The 26273-nt window shown below is 39.2% G+C and overlaps 1 protein-coding gene across 3 annotated transcripts in view; it reads left to right on the forward strand.

Moving 5' to 3' along the window:
• The window catches only part of SHANK3 (SH3 and multiple ankyrin repeat domains 3), a 464876-nt gene that overhangs the window by 322973 nt on the left and 115630 nt on the right, over window positions 1–26273 (forward strand). For all 3 annotated transcript variants that reach the window (XM_089655308.1, XM_089655310.1, XM_089655309.1), the window contains one exon: window positions 9309–9460. In XM_089655308.1, the coding sequence (XP_089511434.1) occupies window positions 9309–9460 (152 nt within the window). The remainder of the gene's footprint in view (window positions 1–9308; window positions 9461–26273) is intronic.

Genomic DNA, 26273 nt, shown 5'->3' on the forward strand with positions numbered 1-26273 from the left:
GACATCCTGAGTTTCCTGAGTTGTACTTCCTTCTGGTGCTCAGGAAGATCCTCAGGATGGATGCCAGCCAGTTTTTCTAGGGAGTAGACATAGACACCCTGTTGGTTCAGGAAATCTGAAGGAATCTGATCTCCATGACAACATTCTAAAACATCAGGCAATTTGGTTGTTCTTGCAACGCTAGACCTCCTGAATGGAGGGTCTTTCTGGACTGGATTCAAATGGACAAGGCTATGGCCTTTTTTTCTTTGCAGGATCCAGTTGGAGGGCAGTACAGTGGCTTTTGTCTCAAGGACTGAGTTACCATTCTACTTCATGGTTGTTGGCTTTAACAGCCTGACTATTAAAGCCCAGGTTTTAAAAGACAGAGTATTCTCCGAATCAGAGATACCAATAATCGTATAAGTTCTCAAAAACAAAGGAGGGAATGTGCTTAATTTTCTTATACTTCTGCTCATAGGGTAATTATTTTGGCTCCATTGGCGCTTCTCAGAAGGAGGAACCCTCGGGAACCTGCATGATATATTTAATGGACTTCATTTAACCCTTTTATTAGACTACACATTTTGTTTAATCTACTCTTTTGGCAGTTGCTTTTGGTGTCCATTAAAAAGCAAGAACAGCAAGAAAGCCTATGCTGATGAATACTGTGATCATGTAACACAAAGATTAAATGTTAAAAATGTTAAACATTTAAACAGTATTGAAACGCAGCAGCCAGGGCTTAGCATACTCTAAGGGACTGTCCTTTAAATCCAAGGGTGCAACTACCTGCCCTTCTCCAAGTGAAATGGCATCTTCTAGTTCTAATCACCTGAGAAGAAGTGGAGGTGCCAAGTGGTGTAGTGCCTATCTTGCTACAAGCTGAAAATGTTTCTGCAGTAAACTAAGAAACAAAAGCCATGGCAAACTAGATAGCACAGAAGATTTTCTTGACCACTGTGTTTATATGTATTTGCTGTATCACGTGTTTTAAAATGTCATATTAAATTACATTCTGTGCTATTGGCATGTACTTGATAGGAAACTAAGATGATGAGGGTTGTTTTCCTTGCCCACCCAAGCACCCCTGGGACTAAGACAGGTGGTGTTTTTGCACAAGAGGAATATGAATGTCTGAGGATGTTTGTTGCAAAACATCTGTCTGACATTGCCATTTGGAAGAACTAGCTGTGAGGCAATGTGCAGTGAGGAATCTCAGGCAGTCAGTGGAACTACACGAAGTGCCAGCGGAAGGATGAACTCCAGCTTGGCGTTAAGTTCAGGACAGCAGAGTCCACTGACAACAACAGCAGGTAAACAGAAACACTCATAGAAGTCTGCAGCCACATCTCAGAGTAGACCTGGGTAGTCACCTGAGTGATACGTGGGCTGTGCAGAAGCAAATGATAGACAGGATCAGAATTAAAGATGAGGTCAAGGACAGGAACTGAAAATTCAGAAGTCCACGTAATGGTACAGAGAAGGATTCAGAGGCAGGTCAGTGAGCTGGGTTCATAATAAAAAAGCATATGACAGAGTGCAGATAACAGGGAACATGCTGAATATCAGTCATGCAATACAGTTATCAGAAGACATTTTTCATTACATTGGGCTAAAAGACCACAATAATGAGAAGTGTTGTCCTCTGATAACTGTACAAGGGTATTACTAGTTTGTGAGTAAATTTCTTTTACCCATGGAAACAAAACAGCATTGAATTTAAAGGTGTTCGTACTGTAGGAGAGGGATAGCCTTTGCACTTTGTGGCCTAATGCACCTCTATTTCATGTTACCTCCGTAATTGTAGCCGACTGTAAAGTTATGTATATAGGCTTATATAAATTTCAGCTGCTGTAGGTAACTAAAGCACTTTGCTTCTGATGGGACTTTAGAAAATTCCGAGCAAATTACAGAAGATTTCAAAAGTAATTTTAGTCTAGCAGGTACCAGAAAGTTTGAAGGCTTAAAGAGAACCAGTCACAATCAATTTATTCAATAATATGATTATTTAGTCTTACATTATTATAATTGTGAGGACTTCTTTATTAGATTTTAATTTTCTATGTTAATTAGCTTTAGCCTCCTTAGTTAGCTTTGTTTAAGTCTGACCCTGCAGCCTGGGTATCAATGGCTAGAAGTCATGTCATATTTGACTGTTAGTGCCCTTTCGAATGCCTGACTTCACACATTTTCTTCAGTGAGTCAGACTCAGACAAAGTAATACCAAATAAGGTTATACTGGAAATAGAAATCTTTCATAAGTCGCCACAATTAAGATCTAAGATTGAACATTCTGATGCTTGCATATTCCCAGTTGTGATTGGTTCTTTTTAATGTGCTCAGCTGTACAAGATATGTATGCAGATGCCAGCTTGTTACTTGTTAACGCGGGTTACTATAGCAGCAAAATAATTGTTATTTGGCGTGACATTATACAGATAACATATGTTCTGATCCTGTAAACAAATTTCAAATCTTGGTTAAATGCTTATTTGTGACTCTTTAGGAGTGCTAAACAAGACCGTTTTAGTTCTAATTGTGAGTGAAGAGTGTAAATTAAATAGCCACAGATCTTATTTTTCCAGGAGATAAAGGGGTTGATTTATTAAAACTATAGAGTGCGAAATCTGGTGCAGCTCTGCAAAGAAATCAATCAGCTTCCAGGTTTTTTTGTCAAATCTTAATTGAACAAGCTGAAGCTGCACCAGATTCGGGGTGCTCCAGTTTTAGTAAATCAACCCTATTGGTCTGTAGAATACTGTATTATATAAACAATGGACAGTGCAATAATAATCACAAACTTCACAATGGTAGTTGTGTATCTTCTGGAAATTTGTGAGTTTCAGTGTCACAGTTTTTAGCACACAAATCTTCTGTACCATTAATTAATAAATTATAAAACTTTGGGAACTGACCCATCATATAACCTGGAATACTAACCTTTAGCAACATTATACTACCAAAACAATAGATACTGTATTTGCTCAGTGATACATACTCTTAAAGTGTAAATACTATATATAAATTGCTTTGAAACCTATTTATAGTGCATCAAAGTGTTGATGCTAAAAATATACAATAGATCCAATCTCAAAACATATAAAATCAACAATAGATTTTGTAGTACACAGGTTTAAGTATGCAAACAGCTTCTTTGTCTACCTCAGCAAGAATAGGTTACAATCTTCCATAAGTAACATAAAACCTCACATGTATGGACGCTAAGGCAATGAACTGAAATGCACTAGACATCCTAAAGATTTCAGGCTCAAGCAACCATTTGTTCAGCCTCTGTGTTTAGTTCGAAATGGGATCAATGAAGGGGGGCCAAGCCGGCTACTGCTACCGGTTTCTTTTAATGAAAATCTAAGCAAACGTTTTACTTAAGTTATTATGCATATTGATCCATGTAACTTAACACCTTTAAAAAGCATGTGCTGAGGAACAGCATGCATTGCAGAATACCACCTCGCCACTTTATTCGCCTTTTTATTATCTATTGATTTTTAGTGCTGTCCCTCGAAGGGGCTGCTGGAATTAGACAGGTTCTCCCATAATAGCACAGAAGCCATCAGCCTCACACACAGTTCTAAGCACACTGACTAATACAGGCTCAGTCTAGGGGATGTTTTTTGTGAATTTATTCACAATTCAAGCAAGAGAGGGAATAATACTCCAAAAAAGGTCAACAACAAGGATCAGAAAGCCAAACCATAATCAGACTCAGCAGCGTTTGCTATGGCGGGGATTGAAGGGGATGGCCAGCTAATCTGGGACTCTGCAAGCAGCCCCATTCCTTATGGCCATTTCTGGCAATAACTTCCACAAGCATATGCACACCAGGGATCCTAGTTTAAGGTCCTACTCACAATGTCCAAGAACAGCTGTCACCAATTCCAGCTTCCATGTGGCACTCTTCACTGAGGGAGATAAATATCTTTTTCCAGACTAGTCTCCACAGGTGATGCCCTCCAGCAAATGTCCTTTAATCAGATTAAATCAGATCAGGCCCTCAGCCACAAACATGCAGATGCATGACAGCAACTCTTCTCAGAACACATAGTGGCTACCTCCCCAGGACAGCAGCCCCAGAAGAAGATGAACACATTAAACAGGCATCCAAAACATTTGTCATCTCCCCATCTTGGCTGAGGTCCGATAAATATTCACCCTCCTACTCTATTTTCTGGAAGTTTCTTCCAGATGCAGGCTGGGGTAATGAACCACCACACCACAGGGAAACCTCGTAAGGTATCCCAACTCAATGGTGGAGGGCTCTGTTCTGGAGTCCAAATAAGCATGTATCATGGAGAGTGGGTTTTCAGGAGGACAGGGTGGATAAGTAGTTTATGTTGTGATTTCCTTGATCCTGCAGCAAATGCAGATGCCAGATTTTTTGTTGCATATGGAACAAAAAGATCTGCTTTCACGTGGCTAGTATAATCTTAATCAGTTCAAATATTAAACATACATCACTTACAGTATAATAGCTTTTTAGGTGAGCTTGCAATATATTTGTTTCCATTAGTTTTTGATTTTGAAATCAAAATGCAAACTATCTGCCTAAGAAGCATCTGATAGAAGCTTCTACCCCCAGCTTAGAGACCACTTAATTGGGTTATTGAGGCCAAACTTGTGCTTTAGTTTAAATTAAGTCTTTATCCCAGTTAATATAATAATGATATAAAAAGCTTCTAATAACAATGCATCAGAACTGGTCATTATAAGGCCTCATGCACACTAAGATTCTGCTATCTCTTGTAGACACTTTTCCTCCTGACAGCAGTGTTTTGGCATGAAAAATGCTTGACACCTGTAATTGAGTTTAAGGCATTTAGAGGCGTGGAGACGTGTCAAGCACTTGGGCGTTAATTCACTTTATTGGACAGAATAATAATTTATTCTGGCCATTGAAATAAATTAGCACTCAAGTGCTAAACATGCCTAGTGCCTAGGTGCATTTAGATGCGTTTAGGTGCGTTTACAGGCATGATGCATTTTTTCCGCCAATATACCCCTGCTTCTGGATGCACTGGCAGTGGCTTTTTTTTCTGCCTCTAAACTCCTCTAAATAACTGTGTACATGGACACATAGGCTAACATGCAGAGACATTCAGAAGCAGGGAACAAAATGCCAGATGACCCTACGAGTAGCAGAAAAACCATCCAATGTGCATGAAGCCTAAAAGTGTAGCTGAAGCTCAATGTTGTTGCTGAAGATAGTCTAAATAAACATAAAAACATAAATAAACATATTGACAGTAGGCATGCTCACATTCGCAAGCTTATGCCAAGGCAAAGGTGTACACACACAGTATAGTTTTTGAGGATTATGTTACATTTCTAAATATAAGCTATGCTGCCTTATTGAACTAGTGGTTCAGTTTGAGCAGGTTTCGACAAACATAGCTAAAGTTTAGGTGCTGAATCTGATTCTAATTGTCAAGTCAATGGGAGCGAAATGGCAAAAAACACTTCTGACCACTTTCTACGCTAATAACCAAAGGATTGTCAAACAAATGACATAGAAGGCTGAACACTGCCATAGGTAACATGTACCAACGCCCAAAAAAAAAATGTTAAATAAAATTTTAAAAAAGGTTGGGGAGGGTGGGAGTGCCCCCTCCAAACAATACTAGGTCACAGCACTGGCTTGAAGATCTGGAAGCCCCCTTTAACTATAAGGGGGCTCCCAGATACCACTCTTCCCCATGTGAATGAGTGAGGGGTACATGGTATCCTGTTAGTACATAGTATTCACAAAAGAAATGTAAACAGTAAAAAAAAACCACAGTTTTTGACAAGTTCTGTAACAGAAAAAAAAGATGTCTCACAATATACATCCAGCATCAATCATGCCATCCAGTGATATAGATCCATCTCCATGACAATGGTATCTGCTGACCTGCGAAAAGAAAAAAATGCTGCCCAATGACAAATGTCATGTCCTGTTGCTTCATTCCTGCCAAATCACAGGTCTGGCAGATGACAGCTCATACACATGTGATACTATATACCCCTTACTCATTCACTTGGAGGTAGGCAGTGTCTGGGAGCCCCCTTTTTGTTAAAACAATGCTTCCACTTAATTGATGACTTAATTTACACTAAAGCACAAGTTTGGCCTCAATATTATTAAGTGGTCTCTAAGCTGGGGGTAGAAGCTTCTATCAGATGCTTCTTAGGCAGATAGTTTGCATTTTGATTCCAAAATCATCAACCACGGAGCCAGGGTTGTGGGGAAGAGACCCTTGTTTTCCTCAATATGAGGACGGGGGCTTTGCCAGGCTGAACCTTCCCTGGCAAGGTACCCTCCCATGTTAGGGCATGTGGCCTAGGATGGTTGTGGGTGGGGTTCCATGCTCGACCGCCTTTACCCTTTTCCTACCAGGCTGCATGCTCAAATGAGAGTCTGGTATAGATTTTTTTGGAGAACCTTAAACTTTTTTTTAGATTTTTTGTGTAGGGTTCTGCCTAAAACTGACCTGAAGGGCCTGCCTGCATTTTTATTTGTTAATCTAAACGGTATGTAAATGTGTTCTGCGCAGATGGTGCAATAGTAAATGTTCTCAGGGTATATTCTCTTTATGAATGGGGCAAATTCAAATATTCTCAAGATATCGTCTCTGCAGATTTGTGTGAATGGGGAAAATAGTGCATTATGACTACTATTGAGCTGATGAGCATACTTTTTTCCTATGATACTCAGTGTCACCTAGTGGCCATATTTTCCCAATTCACACATTTGATCTGCAGAGGAGATAGGTTGAGAACATTTGATTTTGTCCCATTCATACAGAACAAATTTACACACAATTTCAATGGGTAAACAGCTATGCATATTTTTTTATAAATTCAACGCTTTGTATTTTAGAATAAATAAATACTAATCTTAGTACTATTTTTCTGAAAGGGTAGCTGATGCTTGGAATAAACTTTCAGCAGAGTTAATGGGTCATTCAACAGTAAGTCGTTCCAAACATGCTTGGGACAAACATAGATCTATACTCAGACAAAAAAAGTTGCTGAAAAAAACAAACAAAAAAATACAAAACATGTATTAAAGAAAAAAGGGAAGACTTGATGGACCACTTGGTCTTTTTTCTGCCATCACTTTTCTATGTTTCTAAATGACCTGAGATCCATGTATTAAAGTCTGCTTGCCTGGCTGCCATATTGATTTCCTGGATTGCTAAGACGGTTGTCCAGGAACAAGTATGCAGCAAGTGAGGTGAGGTTGAAACCAGAGGATTAGCATGAGGACAACTTTTTTTTAGGGAGCTCAGTGATGGCACTTTATATATTTCTTTCAATGAAGAAAAGGGGAAAAAGGGAACTGTGACCTTATAGATAAGTGTGTGTGTCTATGTGTATATATACTGTATGTGTGTGTGTATATATATATATATATATATATATATATATATATATACTGTATATATATAAACACTACATGCTAGTATCATGATGGCCCAATCTGTTGATAACAGCCCAGCATAAACTACGCTGCAGTCAGAATGTGTCCTGCTTAATCCAGTTTATATTCATTGTCACAAATACTAAACTATATTTTCTGTCACATAGACTAAACTGTAGCATTATCTATTCTAGTGCTGGTTGCATTTAAAGTCTTTCATTCTCTTAACAATAGTGTAGATTGGTGAAGTTACACAATAGTACTGGCTATTGGGAGAAGGACTGTTTTCAGATAAGTAGTAGGCTACTTGCTGTCTATAGTAACAGGTATATGTCATTGTTCTATGGTGCAACAATGGGTTTTTTTTTCCAAGGCAGTCAGTGAGTCTAATATGGAGTGGTCTCTCTGTTTATAACCAAACAGTCTCTTTCTCTGTCACACATTTTGCATTAATATTCAGCTCCCATCACACTCTCTCTGCAGTAATTCAAAATCTGTCAGGCAGTAGAGAGAGGAGGGAGAGAGTGAAAGTGAGAAGGAGGGAGGGAAGGAAGGAAGGAAAAGTGAGGGCAAGAGAGAAGGGACAAAATGAAAAGATGTAGCTAGGCATAAGGGGAGAGAGGGATTAAAAGAGAAAGCTGGGTGGTTTTACAGGAATCAGCAGAACCTGGGGCTGGTGACACTACAAAGCGAAACAATAAAGATTAATATGGTCACATAAAGACAATTGAAGGTAACAAGGTCACTAGAAAACATTTGGGAATATTTAAAATGTTTGGGAGGGAAATGTGGAAGCATGGAAAATTGAATATCAATAGGAATAAGGTTGATCACATAAATAAGTGCCTGAATGAAAATATAAATAGAGATCGAATGCAAAATTAGAGGGAACAAAATCAGGTAGAAAAATGCAACCTTTCTAAATTGTGAAGAATTCTAGATGCTGAATAATAAACATGAGATATTGTGAGAGATTAATCAAGGAGGAATAGGAGTGAGAGCGAGGCCAAAGAGATACGAGTGGTGATACAAAATGAAGGGCTGCCTATTGATCAAGGTGAAGATTGGTGAGTGGGGGGCGGAGGTGAGCAGGTCTGAGTATTGTAGAATGCTAAGGGGAGAGAGAAGCATGAATGGACAAACCCCCCCTTCTCCTCCCCTTGTCCTCCCTCCTCGCTCTCCCCCTCCTCTCCTGCTGACAGTTTAACTGAAACGGCAAAAGAACAGGGAGAACTGCAGACAGCCGTGCTTTCCATCATTCTCTTCATCTGTCCCTTTTTACAGTCCTTCCATCCCTCCATCTCCACCCCTCCTTCCTTCCATTCTCCTTGTGCTCCCATCCTGCTTTCATCTGTGTATCTTTATTTATCTCCCTGTCTATCTCCCATCAGCCCTCTTCCGCTAACCTTTCTTCTCCCCTCTGGATTTGTACTCTTCATCATTCTTATCCATGGTGTTCTCTTCCTGTGCCCTTCTCTATCTCTTTTCTGTGCCTTTCTCACAATCGCCTTGTCTATATCCTCCATCTTACCTTATCATATACATCACCCCTTTGCCTTGTTGCTTTCCTTCTCTGACCTCATTTTCTATCACTGTTTGGATTTGCTGGGGTTGGGAGGGAGGGGAGAGGTGATTTAAGGGCAAACAGAGTACAAGATCACCCTCAGTAAGGTGGGGGCTTTCTGTACAGGAGAGCCAAGCTTGATAAGAGACTGTGGAAGTCAGAATGAGCTGGGGGGAGTGTTTGAGGCCTGCTATGGAGACCTGGGGGCCCAAAACAAGCAGCAAGGGTCACTGTCCACCTCAGAGTTGAAATGTCAGTTAGACTGTGGGGTAGTTATGAGCTACCAACCTCCCAAATGGCACGCCCACCTGCACTCAGCACCATCACCTATGTGTTTGTTTACAGCCCCGGGCCCCTGGATATGAGGAGCACCGGCCCTAGGGGGCCCAAAAGGAAACTGTACAGCGCTGTTCCTGGAAGAACGTTCATAGCAGTGAAGTCATACGAACCACAAGGACCTGGGGAGATCCAGCTCAACAGAGGGGAGAGAGTGAAGGGTAAGTGTGAGGTTCAAACTATTGAGTTTTGGTAAACCGTGATATACAGAAATTCAAAAGAAAGAAGAAAGTGATTGGTGAATGTGATGAACATAATTGTGGTATTCCTTACCTATAGAACCGACACGTAAACTACACTAAATACATGCCATTAAAGTCTCTAACTGTCCAATTAAAGTATAACTCAATTTGCTTGGCAAATTTAATACTGTAAGGCAGTGCTGCAAATATTCACCTTTGTAAATAGTATTTATTTCTCCCTTACGCCATAGACTCCTTAAGTATTCTTTGTGAACAATATACAATGAGAAATGTTTAATAGTTAATAGATATCACTAGAATATTGTAGGCACCTTCATATGTTCAAGGAGGCACCATATTCCAAAGCATGTTATAGAGCAGGCATGTCAGACTGGCGTTTTTTAGGCCACATGCAATCCTCTCCCTTCTTATTTGCAACCTTCAGCTGGCTAAAGGTTTAAAATGACTGAGGTCCCAGCTGGGCTCCAGCCGACGAAGTTTATGCTGTCCCACATAAGCTTGCACTTGAATACTTCATTTAATGTTAAACCCAAAATCAAACATTTCAAATTTTGCAGCTTACAATTTTTACATTCGGTGGATGCAATTGCTTTCTTTTTAGTCCTTTTTTACTTTATTTTTACCTGTTGATCTGTCCAGTCTGTTATTCTTCAACTTCCTTTAACATAGCAAGCTGTTCAGTGAAAGTGGCAGTTAGACTTTTGAGAGAGTCCATTTGACATTGAGTAGGGTGTTTACAATGATCAGCTCTAATTCATTTAGTTAAAACATTATCCCATAAGGAAGAAAATAACTATTGCTGTAACTGGCTTAAAAAGTGGAAATTTGGCTTTTGTTAGTCAAGTCTCTAAAATCTGCTGTTGCAGCTGACACATTCCTCTCTTCATCTTGATGCTGCTGCTGTCTAGAAATATCTCCTTAGCTTTTCCATTCAGAGCGGAGACACCTTAAGATAGGAAGTGTGTTCCCAACAGGACTACCAGGTAAAAATTAAATTTAAAAAAGCCTAAAAATAGAAACCTAATGCAGCTATCATATTTAAGGACTGGTATGCTGCAATATATTAAATTTTTGTTTAGGGGTTTAATAACACTATCAGGAAATGTTTCATGGTCCCTTTTTCTGGGTTTAAATGTTGTAAGTTGCAGTTATTACTGTAACATTAATTGAAAATGTAGGATATAACCTCTTTTTCTGGAATTAAGTAGAGAGGTACTCAGGAGGCATAGTGCAACCCTTTGAAGATTCCTTTCAAGAAGTTTAGCCCACTGTTATGTTTGACTTTGACATACCTGTTGTCAAGTATTTTGAACTATTTACAACCGGCCCTGCCTTTAGGGAAGATTACCAGAGGGCTATGTACTTACACTGACATCGTTTGAGTGAGCAGAAAGAAGCTTACTATAAGGACTGTTCTTACCATGAGGCTACAAAGGGATCTTGTTTTAGGCAGCAGCCTCTAAGGTTGGCATTAGGTCAGTTTCTTTTCTGGCCTCAAGGCCTCCAGCTGCCTTTTGCTATTACTGGAACAATCTTGCATTCTGTTTCGCTATCGGCCATAGTAGCTAAAAAAAACCCAGATTGATGAGGACTGAGGTCTCATTTTAAATGCTATTTTAAGGGCTAAAGAACAAATTCTGCTGCTTAACTGTATTTTTAATGGGTTGTAAATAAATACCTATACACACTTGAAGAGAACTTGCAGATTTCACATACTATGTACACGGGGGAACAGAATTACCACAATAGGCTCATTTCACAAAGCTTTAACACAAGTATAAAGATGTTTATCTCAGCCCCAAGACTGTCATTTTCAAATTTCATTGGACTCAATTCAAAATAGCTGTCACTTTTTTTTTAAATAACAGTCCTTATTAGAGACTTGAGATCTTGGGTTCTGTTCCAAGTCTGGTCCAAAGTTATGTTTGGCTTAACCTTGAAGTTAGCTGTCAGTGCTGGGACAATGAACTGTGGATGAGGGATTCCCTGCCCCACAGCTGCACATACACAAAGGACCAGCGATGCTTATGGCATTAATTACCTAATATGATCACATGGTTATACTAGGTCAATCTCATTGCCCAGAAAAGACAGTTGTCCTTCAAGTTCACCAAATCCAAGTTTTGACTGAACTGAAGCTCACAATAATTCCTATCTTGGTGTGTTCACTTTGTAAATTGAGCCACAACTGTTAAAGTATATGTAGCTGAACATAGTAAAATGAACAAAGAACCAATAGCAAGCAACAAAATGCTATTATTTGAAGAGAGTGTAAGTAAGTCAAAACCAGTAGCGGTGTTAAAAGTTAATATAGAAACTTTATTACACTCTTTAAAGTTTTTTCCCTTTTTTTGCTGTGTCCTGCCTTACAGTATCAAACTTGTTTGCAAGATGGAGTTATACTTTAAACTGAAAATCATGCCTGAGCACCTACATAACACACATAAGCAGGTGTGCTGAAATCGGCCACCATTACCATTGTTGCCTACACCAGAATATTTAGTGACACTGCATGACTTGTAGTATTTAACAGAGACAGAGATATTTGGTGTGTGTATTACAGAAGCCACGTCCCCTCTCCTTTGAGGTATGTGTATCACAGGGTCCCCTTGCTGCCAAGGTGTCTATATCACAGAAGTTCCTTGCCTCTGAGGTGTATGTATAACAGCGTCCCTTCCCCACTGCCTCTGATGTGTATGTTACAGAAGCCTGACCATCTCCCATTTCTGAGGTGTGTGTAAAATGGAAGCTTCTCTGCTATGGTATGTGTGCATCGCTGTCCAGTCTGCTTGACACCTCCAAAATGAGTATGTGGCACTAAACTACATGTGAGGAGGACATTTTTAGCTACAGCCTCGGCCTTTGTGGTGGTTACTATGAAAGCTCCACATATTTCAGGGTATGTATTCACATGTGTGTTGGCCATATATTGTAACAGCACTTAGTTATGCACATGCCTCAGGTGGCTTATTGTTAGTAAGTACTTAAAGCACATCTAAACTGCAAAACAAAAATGTAATATATTGCAGCTTACCAATCCTTGAATGTGGCTGCTTCTTTTTTTCCTTTTATTTTCACCTGGTGATCTGGACAGTAAGTTGCTTATTTTTCAACTTCCTTTAAAAGAGAATTTGGCCAAAGGTTTTTTGGCCTTACTTCTCTATTGGATCACAGAATTGCATTATTTCTGTCGACAGTGGACTAAAACCTGCTGTCGGCTGACGTCACAGAGCCGGTCCAGGCAACAATGTGGTGATCCATCCAGATGTCTGACTGGCAACTGGCACAGCCTTGCAGTATGCTGTGGAGAGCTTGAGCCATCCACTCCTGCTCCCTCCACAGGCCAGCTCCAGTGAGCACTGGAGCGGGGGGCAAAGCAGAGAGCCGGTGACTGACAGTCACGACTCTCTGCTCAACGAAGACTGAGAACTAAGTAATGAGCAGTCATAGATCCAACGGAGAACAGCTGCAGCATCGAATCAATGCTGCAGCCATATAGGTGAGTATATATGTTTGTTTTTTTGCACTTCAGCTCTATAGCCTATTCAGCTCCCCCTGAACCCAATGAGCATTTAACTTTTGCAGTGCTGGGAAGGGAGATCCATTTGCAAGGGTAGATTTTGTCTAATTCCTGGAGTTGGACTTTAAGTAGGTTACAACTTTTATCCCAAAAGGAAATTTGGGATGCTTTCGTATCTGCTTAAAAAGCTAGAGTTTGGCTTTCAAGTATAAGAAACTTTTTTTCATTTTTTATAGAGTAAGGGATAGTTCTAACCCCTGTTTTTTTGCCATCTGTGTCCCATTGGGGAGATTTCCCTTCACTTCCCCTCCCACAGCTAAAACAGGATGTGAGAGGAAATCACTGCAAATTAAGGGAATCTCTTTGGGCCCCGCACGTCACCAGAGTGTCCATATTGCAAGATTACCCCTCTCTGTTACTGTTCTGGTGACAACCCAAATTTGGGATTTTCTTTTACTTTCACTTTCAATGGTAAACATCACAACTAGAGAAGGTGATTCTCCCTAACGGGGACAGAGGTAGCAATATAAACCTGACAGGTATTCTAATCTATGTCCACTCTGTCCAAAACGAAAAAAAAGTTTTACTTTAATTTGTAAGTCCATCTAAAACTACTAGTTCACCAAACATTACCCTCTCCACAGGTTGACAGTGCTGTTGTCCATGGCTAAATGGCTACATTGCTTTTCCAAAGATATACAGTGGAGGAGTGAGTGTAGCCACCCTAGAAATTTTGTCTGACTGAAGCACCAGGTAAAATAAAGGGGAAAAAAGCCCAAAAAAAAGAAAACAAATGCAGTCATAACATCTTATGATTGCTAAGATGTGATGTACTATATTTTTATGTTTAGGTTTAGAAACACTTTAAATTGTTTATGCCATTTTAGGAGTATTCACTTCATTGGGACATTTTTGGCTCACGGACGAAGTCAGATTTTATAAATGCAATTGATTCGATTTTATATAAAGATTTAGATTATACAGATTTCCCTATTACATACAACACACTATAAGAGATGTTTCCTACGTCTACTTTGTGGTAGAAAGAATGCTGCATAGGTGCCTGTTATTGAATACAGAATGGTTATGACCAACTTTGCTTGGTTTAGATGCTTTATGCTTGATCAATTAGTTGTGCTTGCTGTGTCTGCATTCTGTGCATTTTGTGAAGCTCTATTTTCATTTTATTTATTTTTTGCAACTATTTTAAGGTGGCTTTATTTTCCTTTTTTATTATGGTCTACCAAGTATGGCTTTTATATGTGGACTGTTCTTTATTGGGATGATTGGAATATTGTGAGTTTGTTGTTGAATGTTTATGTCTCTTCATCTCTCATGCTTTGTCTCATTGGCTGTTTTATTCTCCATGCTCCATTGCAGATGCTCTCGTTCATAACATAGGTAACTATCACTCTTTTTTCCACGTGGACAGTGACACCCATCCTATCTGTTTTTACCTCACTACTCCTTGTCTTTGCCCCTACTAAGTGTGCTCCCTTCCCTTTTAATTGAAATTAATATGGAAATATCCAAGGAAATGAAATAGGAATTCCCATGTCCTAGTATGGAGGGGTCCACCTCCTGCAGCCATCTTGTAAGTAAATGTAGGAACTCCATATTGCTGTTGTTTACAGTGTTTTTCAGAATTCCAATCATGGCAATACAATAGTTCCTTTATGAGGAATGAGTGCGTTTTATGTTCACCATTTATGGGATTTTACCAATATCTGTAACTATATTTTTCTTTTTTATTATGTAATTTCATTAAGGTGGTAATAACCTTATTCAGTGTGTGTTGTCTATTATATAAACCAATACTTTTAGTTTTTCATTGTATTTCTTGTATAAATAAAATTCCAAGCTAACATCCAAATACATACTGTATATGTACGGTGGTTTGCCTGCCAAAAGATTCACACACCACTGCCATGCTGCTCAGCATGCAAGATGACTTGGCTATTCTGTGGTTTTGAAGCTCTCTTTATCGCCTGCCTGCTTATTAGACTTTGAATTAGCAGTGTGATAATGCTGGCTGTGCAATGTGAAGGAAACAACAATCTTAATGCTTGTTTCACACAGTCTTCAGCTTGTATAAGAGCAGTGTGAACAGCAAGCTTTTATGAAACTTTCAGCAAGCCTTTGCAAAGCTTTTGGCAAACGTCAAGCAGCTTTCTCTAAGTCTTTAAAGCACATTCAGCTCATTTTGGAAACGTTGAACACAAATCCGAATAGGAGTTCTGATTGCAATTTTAAACACGCTGATAGCAGGCTTCAGCAGGCTTTCGGCAAGCTTCAAGTAGTGCTGAAGCCTGCTAGCAGCTTGTTTAAAGTGGCAATCAGCACTTCCATTAAGATTTTTGTTCAACACTTACCATATGGAGCTTAATGGTACTTTAAAAGCTTCAACAAACTTCCTAAAAGCTCTGCATAACCTTTGTAAAAGCTTGCTGTCCACACTGTTCTTAATCTAGCTGAAGCCCACGTGAAACAGGCCTTAGACTGGGGGAACCATATATGTATTCTAAGGCCTGTTTCAAACAGGCATCAGCTTGTATAAGAGCAGTGTGAACAGCAAGCTTTAACAAAGCATATTTCAGAGCTTCCAGCAAGCTTTGTTGAAGCTTTTAAAGCACCATTCAGCTCCATTTTGTAAATGTTGAACACAGATCCTAATTGGGGTGCTGATTTAAGCAATCTGCTAGCAGGCTTCAGCACTTCTTGAAGCTTAAAATAAAAATGCGTACAGCGAGCACTCAGAATATTTAAATTAATAAAATTATAAATATTATAAATATTTGAGTGTCCAGCAGCAATTGCACCAACAAAGGATATCCTATAAACCCAGTAACACAAAAATAAAATAGACAGGTGCAGCGCTACAAATTAATCAAATAAATTACTCCACATATAGATGTATATGGTGCTATTGCACCAGTCAAAGATATAAATACACAGTCTTATTATGCGTGAAAAAGCGTGCAGGCTTGACTCGGGAAGGTCAGTAATAACACGTGGTGAAATCCAACTTCATCAATAATAGTATTATTCCTTGTGATGTGACTCCGTGCACTAATCTTATAAAATGCGCACTCACCAGATGCATATGTAATTTGTGTATTAAACATTACATCTCTACGGGGGTCCCCTTTAAATGGATCAGCCAGCCAGGAGTAAGGATCCTTCATCGGGACACCAGCCTCTAGTGCAGCCACGCTTCCTCTGGGGGTCTCCTCAAGCAGTTGGCTCAGAGCCAAGCCATATATGAAAAAAGGCTTATAGTGTAGTACTTAAAAGTTCCAAATTTATTGTGGATTATTCTCCATAAAAGCAGGTAAATATATTCAAAATAATCCTCAAATAGTGAGGAAATTATTATTATTATTATACAGTATTTATATAGTGGCAAAAAGTTTGCCCAGCGCTGTACATTATAGTGTGGGACAATACATAAGACAATACAGTAACAATACAATACACGAGGGGTTCGAGGGCCCTGCTCCTTGGAGCTTACAATCTAGGAGATAAAGTACACATCAATATATGTATATATAAATCAACAGATCTTCAGATTCCTGTATAAGCCACTTTCCAAAATGGCCACCGGACCTCCGTTCGGCTCCGGCGGCGTGATGCCACGACGTTAGGGCTCCTCCTTAACGTGTTTCATGCAATAGCACGTTATCAGAAGGGGTGTGCCTATCATTGGACGTCTCAATACAGTCCATTTATAAGGTAAAGACACATGTGCAGTGTGCGGGCGCCATTTTCTTGGAGTACAAGAAGCACACATAGGCATAAGCTGCATGCACGGACTTTACTGCAGCCACAATCCGGGCAACAGCTGATGGTTAATCAGCTAATGCCGTACAGCTGAGAAAAAAGTGCTGGCTTAATGCCAATAAGTCACGCACCCATCCCATATACCCCATTATTAAAACATGGACCATTTATGGGGCAAAATACATTAGATATCAATATTACACATCAATATAATAGTACGTGATTATTCACTGTGACTGAACCGGCATCAAATTATCCAAAAGGAGAGGGGATATAAAACGTAATTCATATATCCTCAAAAAATTATAATTTATATATATAAACAAATAAAAGTATAAATATAAACTTCCACATGTAAAGATAAATCGATACCAAACCATTAACTAATTAATATTGGTTAAAGGTTAAACGTCTTTACATGATACAACCAATATCAGTGAGGAATCATATACCTGCACCATACATAGGGAATAATATCAGCTACCAAGAATAATTATAGAATAGAATAGGAATGAAATATAAAAAAATCCAAATACCAAATATAAAAAATGAAAAATAAAAAAAATATAAATATGGGACCTATTAAAACCCATATATTAAATTACTAAAATATAGAAAAACATATTTATGACTGCTAAAATCTCCAAACTGAACAATCAATCCACCCAGGTAGTAAAAACCAGTGTCATTGTGTCCTATAGGGTGGACGACCGAAAAATTAACTTACTGATAAGGCATAGGTTTGTGAACAAAAACAACTTTGTGAAACTTATATAAATAAACATATACAAATCTATCACAGTTAACTATTGTCTATGAAACAGTTAATATCCATATCTATGTTTAACCCACGTGGGCTTAAAGATTGAATCTCATAGATCCACTTAGTTTCTTGCTGTGAAACTGCTCTCCGCCTATTTATACCTCTCCAATGATGTTTGATCATGTCAATTCCCACAAATTTCAGGAACGAGGGATCTCTATTATGAAAGTGCCTATAGTGCTTTGATAAGGAATACTCTTTATAGCCTCTTTTGATGTTATAAACATGCTCTCCGATCCTGTCCCTCAACCTCCGTGTTGTCCTACCCACATATTGTTTGTGGCACGGACACTCTAGTAAGTAGACTACATATCTACTATTGCAGGAAATGAATTGTGGAATTCTGTAACTCTTTCCGGTGGTATGGGAGACAAATGATTCACTTTTATACTTTCTACTCCCATTATACTTGCAAATCATGCACTTATTGCAAGGGTGGAAGCCTTTAATGTCGGAGAAAAATGATGTAGCAATTGGGGGTCAATAATATTGGGTGCTATTTTAGTTCTGAGCAAAACATAGCTTTGCGGAAAGTGATTTCAGAGAGTAACCCAGATAGAACAGGATCTGATTTAAGTACCCCCCAATTTTTGTATATTATCTTCTTCACTTCCCTATGCTGTATGGAGAAATTAGTTACAAAGGGACAGGATTGATTAGCTCTTTCATTTCTTGGTTGGGATAACATCAACTCTCGATTCATACCCGCAACCTGTTGTGCTGTTCAGTCTAAGATTGTCTTATCATAGCCTTTTTCTCTAAATCTGTTCTTAAGTATATCTGCTTGCGAGAGGTACGTATCGAGATCATCACAGTTACGTCTGATCCTCATAAATTGTCCTTTGGGAATGTTGGACAACCATGAGGGGTGGTGACAGCTATTAATAGGAATATAGCTATTCCTGTCAGTTGTTTTAAAAAACGATTTTGTAATTATCCTAGTCCCTTGATTTATCAGGGTTAGGTCCAAAAAATTGATCTCTTTTGTACTATAGGTATATGTGAGAGAAATATTCTGAGAGTTATTATTTTAGGTCCCAAAAAAATGCAATAAATAAATTTCCTCCCCATACCATATCAGGAGGATATCATCAATGTACATTTTATAAAACAATAATTCTGGCCAGTCCCTAGCAAAAATCACATCCTCTTCCCATCTGGTCATGAAGAGGTTCGCCAGACTGGGGGCAGATTTCCCCATACCATATCAGAAGGATATCATCAGTGTACCTTTTATAAAACAATAATTCTGGCCAGTCCCTAGCAAAAATCACATCCTCTTCCCATCTGGTCATGAAGAGGTTCGCCAGACTGGGGGCAGATTTCCCCATACCATATCAGAAGGATATCATGAGTGTACCTTTTATAAAACAATAATTCTGGCCAGTCCCTAGCAAAAATCACATCCTCTTCCCATCTGGTCATGAAGAGGTTCGCCAGACTGAGGGCAGATTTCATCCCCATCACTACGCCTTTGGTTTGCAGGTAGAATATCTTATTGAAGCAAAAATAATTTCTACTCATTGCAAATTCCAATAGATCCGATATAAACTTATTATGCGCAGGAGAAATGCTCTCATCTGTATCTAAATAAAATTTAGCTGCTGCCATTCCGTCTTTATGATCTATGTTGCTGTACAGTGAAGCTAGATCGGCCGTCACTAGAAACATATTTGGATTAGTGGTAATACCCTTTATTTCATTTAGTACTTGTTTAGTATCTTTCAGATATGCAGGAGTTGTAGACACTATAGGCTGCAAAAAGAAATCAATATACTCACCAATTCGAGAGCACAAAGAGCCTATCCCACTTACTATGGGTCTACCTGGTGGGTGTGTACTGTTCTTATGTCTTTTCGGAAGCCAGTAAAATACTGGAAGCCTCGGAGCAGAAGGGCATAGAAACTCTTTTTCCCTCTTACTAATGACCGATTTATCATATCCTAATTTAATTAATTGTTTTAATTCCCGTTTAAACGGGATTAAGGGATCTTTAGGGAGAATCGAATAGGTGTCCTTATCGCTCAGAATCCTAAGTGCCTCTGTTAAATAGTCAGTTTTGTTTAGTACCACCACTCCACCTCCCTTATCCACTGATCTAATTACTAAATCCTTCTTTTCTAAAAAGGATTCAATACCCATTTTAATCTTATGCTGTCCTCTGCGCATAATTAAGTTCCTAACCTTTAAAGCATCCAGATCTCCAAGTACCATATCCTTAAAAACATTTATGTGGGAGTATGGTTGTGGTGGGGGATTGAAGAGGGAAGCATTCTTAAGATTAGAAATTCTTCCTCTGTCATTTAAAACATTATGTGCAGTAGGGTTAATAGCGAAATGCCTTTTTAGCGATAATTGTCTGACATGTTTCTGTGAACCTTTTTTCCTCCTCGTACTCCTCTGCTCTTACGCTCCTTTTTCTCGTGTGTCCTCCCCCTAAAAAATGTGTTTGCACAGGTTGTCTGTCATAGTTGTTTTTATAGTTATACCCCCAGTGTGAGGGTCTCCCATCATCCTGAGAACTCTACCAAGGAATGGGTGGATGGTGGTTATCTCTCACGTTATCATCTCTCTCAGTTCACAGTGTATTATTCCTGTAACCATAATGGACATAACATTCATCTCTCAGGTTGTTCTGGTTTCTCCAATGTTGTTGTTGTCCTTGACTATTAGGATTCTTATAGTTGTTCCTATTTTAAATGTTATTGGGCCTAAAGGGACAAAATTGGGGTACTTAAATCAGATCCTGTTCTATCTGGGTCGCTCAGAACTAAAATAGCACCCAATATTATTGACCCCCAATTGCTACATAATTTTTCTCTGGCATTAAAGGCTTCCACCCTTGCAATAAGTGCATGATTTGCAAGTATAGTGGGAGTAGAAAGTATAAGAGTGAATCATTTGTCTCCCATACCACCGGAAAGAGTTACAGAATTCCACAATTCATTTCCTGCAATAGTAGATATGTAGTCTACTTACTAGAGTACAGTGGGGATCAAAAGTTTGGGCACCCCAGCTAAAAATTTGTATTAATGTGCATAAAGAAGCCAAGGAAAGATGGAAAAATCTCCAAAAGGCATCAAATTACAGATTAGACATTCTTATAATATGTCAACAAAAGTTAGATTTTATTTCCATCATTTACACTTTCAAAATAACAGAAAACAAAAAAATGGCATCTGCAAAAGTTTGGGCACCCTGCAGAGTTAATATCTTGTACTGCCCCCTTTGGCAAGTATCACAGCTTGTAAACACTTTTTGTAGCCAGCCAAGAGTCTTTCAATTCTTGTTTGAGGTATCTTTGCCCATTCTTCCTTACAAAAGTCTTCCAGTTCTTTGAGATTTCTGGGCTGTCTGTCACGCACTGCTCTTTTAAGGTCTATCCATAGATTTTCAATTATGTTGAGGTCAGGAGATTGTGAAGGCCATGGCAAAACCTTCAGTTTACGCCTCTTGATGTAATCCCCCATGGATTTCGAGGTGTGTTTAGGATCATTATCCATTTGTAGAAGCCATCCTCTCTTTAACTTCAGCTTTTTCACAGATGGCATCAAGTTACCATCCAAAATTTGCTGAAATTTTATTGAATCCATTTTTCCTTCTACTCGTGAGATGTTCCCTGTGCCACTGGCTGCAACACAAGCCCAAAGCATGATTGATCCAACCCCATGCTTAACAGTTGGACAGAGGTTCTTTTCATTAAATTCTGTGCCCCTTCTTCTCCAAACGTACCTTTGCTCATTCCGGCCAAAAAGTTCAATTTTAACCTCATTGGTCCACAGAACTTGTTTCCAAAATGCATCAGGCTTGTCTATATGTTCATTTGCAAAGTTCAAACGATGATTTTTGTGGTGAGGACGTAGAAGAGGTTTGCTTCTGATGACTCTTCCATGAAGACCATATTTGTACAAGTATCTCTTTATAGTGGAATAGTGTACCACAACTCCAGTGTCTGCCAGATCTTTCTGGAGGGATCGTGCAGTCAAACGTGGGTTTTGAATTGTTTTTCTCACAATCCTGCGAGCTGTTCTGTCTGATATTTTTCTTGGTCTTCCAGATCTTGCTTTAACTTCCACTGTTCCTGATAACTGCCATTTCTTAATTACATTCCGAACAGAGGATATTGACATCTGAAAACGCTTTGCTATCTTCTTATAGCCTTCTCCAGCTTTGTGAGCGTCAACTATTTTCAGTTTCATTTTGCTAGACAACTGCTTAGAAGAACCCATGGTGCTGATTGTTGGGGCAAGGTCAGATGAGTCTGGGCATTTAAAACCTTTGAGATTGACATCACCTGGTCTTCCCAGACGATGATTGAGAACAATCCATGACACTGGCAGGTCTCAGCTTGGCAAAGGGGGCAGTGTATGCTATAAATTCTGCAGGGTGCCCAAACTTTTGCAGACGCCATTTTTTTGTTTTCTGTTATTTTGAAAGTGTAAATGATGGAAATAAAATCTAACTTTTGTTGACATATTATAAGAATGTCTAATCTGTAATTTGATGCCTTTTGGAGATTTTTCCATCTTTCCTTGGCTTCTTTATGCACATTAATACAAATTTTTAGCTGGGGTGCCCAAACTTTCGTTCCCCACTGTACAATATGTGGGCAGGACAACACGGAGGTTGAGGGACAGGCTCAGAGAGCATGTTTATAATATCAAGAGAGGCTATAAAGAGCATTCCTTATCAAAGCACTATAGGCATAATAGAGATCCCTCGTTCCTAAAATTTGTGGGAATTGACATGATCAGACATCATTGGAGAGGTATAAATAGGCGGAGAGCGGTTTCACAGCAAGAAACTAAGTGGATGTATGAGATTCAATCTTTAAGCCCACATGGGTTAAATATAGATCTGGATATTAACTGTTTCATAGATAATAGTTAACTGTGATAGATTTGTATATGATTATTTATATAAGTTTCAAAAAGTTGTTTTTGTTCACAACCCTACGCCTTATCAGTAAGTTAATTTCTTGGCTGGTCCACCCTATAGGACACAATGACACTGGTTTTTACTACCTGGGTGGATTGATTGTTCAGTTTGGAGATTTTAGCAGTCATAAATATGTTTTTCTATATTTTAGTAATTTAATATAATGGTTTTAATAGGCCCCATATATATATATATATATATATATATATATATATATATTTTTTTTATTATTATTTTTCATATTTGGTATTTGGATTTTTTATATTTCATTCCTATTCTATTCTATAATTATTTTTGGTAGCTGATATTATTCCCTGTGTATGGTGTAGTAATATGACTCCTCACTGTGACATCATTACGGATATCAATTTTTAGAGAGGTTTTCTTTTTCTCTCTTTTCATATTAATAATTTTTTATATATAATATTTTACATACGTTTATAGTATATCATTATTTTTTGATATTGGTTGTATCATGTAAAGACGTTTACCATTAAATCAATTTTAATTAATTACTGTTTTGGTATCAATTTATCTTTACATGTGGAAGTTTATACTTATACTTTTATTTGTTTATATATATAAATTATAATTTGTTGAGGATATATGAATTTCGTTTTGTATCCCCTCTCCTTTTGGATAATTTGATGCCGGTTCAGTCACAGTGAATAATCATGTACTATTATATTGATGTGTAATATTGATATCTGATTTATTTTGCCCCATAAGTGGTCCATGTTTTAATAATGGGGTATATGGGATGGGTGCGTGACTTATTGGCGTTAAGCCAGCACTTTTTTCCCAGCTGTACGGCATTAGCTGGTTAACCATCAGCTGTTAGCTGGATCATGGCCGCAGTAAAGTCCGCGCGTGTGGCTTAGCCTATGTGTCCTCATTGTACCCTGAGAAAGTGGCGCCCTCGCACTGCACGTGCGCGGACATCTTTACCCTATAAATAGACTGTATTGAGACGTCCGACGATAGGCACACCCCTTTTGATAACGTGCTATTGCATGAAACGCGTTAAGGAGGAGCGCTAATGTCGTGACGTCACGCCGCCGAAGCCGAACGGAGGTCCGGCGGCCATTCTGGAAAGTGGCTTATACAGCCATCTGAAGATCTGTTAATTTATATATACATATATTGATGTGCACTTTATTTCCTCACTATTTGAGGATTATTTCAGATACATTTACCTGCTTTTATGGAGATTAATCCACAATAAATTTGGAACTTTTAAATACTACAGTATAAGCCATTTTTCATATATGGCTTGGCTGTGAGCCAACTGCTCATGGAGAACCCCAGAGGAAGTGTGGCTGCACTAGAGGCTGGTGTCCGGATGAAGGATCCTTACTCCAGGCTGGCTGGCTGACCGGTCTATTTTACTTCTTGAAGCTTGTTGAAAGCCTGCTAGCAACTTGCTCAAAGTGGCAGTCAACACTTCCATTAGGATCTGTGTTCAACATTTACAAATTGGAGATGAATGGTACTTTAACAGCTTCAACAACATTTGCTGAAAACTCTGCAAATGCTTTTGTCAAAGCTAGCTGTGCACACTTCTGTTATACAAGCTGAAGCCCATGTGAAACAGGCCTTAGAAATACACTTGTATACAGTATAGCTAAAAACAGCTGATTACTAAAGCTGGGCAAAAGCAAATAAAGTTGGCTATAGTAAATAGTTGTTAGCAGACAGAAACCATGAATGGCCCCCCTGAAGCCCGGCAAGGGCCCTTCCCACTGATCCTAGGGCCCTTTACTTCCATCACAGGGCCCTTTATTACAGTCCCCTAGTGGAACCTTTCTGTTCTGCAGTGGGATGCCAGAGGCCAGTTGCAAGTGCAGCCTTTGTGACCCAGGTAATTCCACCACTGGTGCCACTAGTTTTTTTTTTTTTATTATTTTTTACCATTTTATTTTTTATTACTTTTTACAAATTTTTTAGGAGCTCTGTTTGGAGGTTTGGGGACATATCAGAGGTCTAAACAGGCCTTTGATGTTCCACCTTTGAGACTGAGAAAAGAGATTGATGACACTCACTCTCCATATCTGCAGCCTCGGCAGCACAGAAAGATTGGACAGGAAAAGCTCTGTACAGAGCTTCCCGTTCATTCACAAACTGAAGCATAGTAAACATAAACTGCTATGCTTCAGTTACGAATGAACATAGGCAGTGATCAGTACCACTGACTGTCTTCATTCAGACATAGAAGGGGTCGGTAAATGACACAGTTACCAGCCCCCTCCCTGTTCTCCATCCTGACACATCCCTCACAGCAGCTGGTGGGAGAGGGGAGGGTGGAAGCAGGTAGAGCTGAGGTGTCAAGGGGGTACGAGGGGAGTCACACAGGGGCCCGAGGGGCAGCAGGATCTGGATTGGAGGGGCACTGGGGGTGGCAGAGGAACTGATTCTCTCCATTTTCCTCCTGCAGCCACTGAAAGACTACAGAAGGAAAATAGAGGGCATCAGTTCTTCTGTATGCTGCCCCCCGCCGGCCCTCCTATCCAGGTGTACAGAGGCGTCACACAGGCGCCCTGGAGCATGGGGCTGGGTCGCAATTGTGACTCCTACCATGCCTGTAGGTACGCCCCTGTTAGGAGCCAATTTTTCACAATGGGATTTTAAATTTAGTGTTCGGCTGCTTGCTGTACATGACCATCAACACCATTTCCTGCTCTATGTGTATCATTGGTTATAAAATAGATGGGTCGCAGCATGTGAGGTCCTTTTTTTTTATATTACTTCCTGTATAAACTGACAATTCGGTGGTGTTGGACATGAAGACAAAAACTATGAAATTGATTCTCCTTTGATATTAAAGGAATAATGTGTAGTAGTCCATAAACTTGTCTGCAAGAATGTATCTTTTTCCAGGAAGAACAAAGGTGTCCATTTATAATGATCTGCTTTTGATATGCTTTGCTGAATCTTCTGTGCATTGAGACCGAGTACACACAGGCTGATGGCCAGACAGTTTTGTACAAACTTTTGTTATTCAAAATGTTTTTTGCAAACCTAGTTTTCCCTATTTTGTGATGTAAAACAAATGAATAATTGTAACTACCTGTGACTGTTAAAGGCCATTTTGAGCTTGCACTAGTTTTATAAATGTCCCCTGCAGCTGTGTATTTGCTTTACTGTAGCTCTAGTTTGAAAAGGGCACAAACCAGTGGATGTAGAACATAGCCTCTGGTGTAAATCTCTCTAGCTGCTATGACAGGGAGACAGTCTGTTTAGAGGGCAACAGTATGAACACTTGTAAGAATGTGTCCCCAGCCTTGGTATTATATCAGATGGCCTATAGACTTTTGTCATTCCTATGCGGAGATATCTAGTGATGTGATACAAATATGACTTAAAAAAAATAATGGAGCTATTTTGTTCACTATAGGGTTGTGCTTGTCAGAACTTGCATGACAGCTGTTTTAAAAAAAAATGGTTGTTGGGTTGAACATACTGTATACACACTTGTGTGGAGATGAATTTATTTTCGTCCTTTAACCACTAGCCTACAGGGCACTTATACCCCCTTCCTGCCCAGGCCAATTTCCAGCTTTCAGCGCTGTCACACTTTGAATGACAATTGTACGGTCATGCAACACTGTAGATATATGAAATTTTTATCATTTTTTTGAGACAGATAGAGCTTTCTTTTGGTGGTATTTAATCACCTCTAGGATTTTTATTTTTTCTTAAACCAAAAACCA

This window comes from Staurois parvus, unplaced genomic scaffold, assembly GCF_062004578.1.
Source record: "Staurois parvus isolate SC_StPar_1 unplaced genomic scaffold, SC_StPar_1.0 ptg000832l, whole genome shotgun sequence".
Taxonomy (NCBI): domain Eukaryota; kingdom Metazoa; phylum Chordata; class Amphibia; order Anura; family Ranidae; genus Staurois; species Staurois parvus.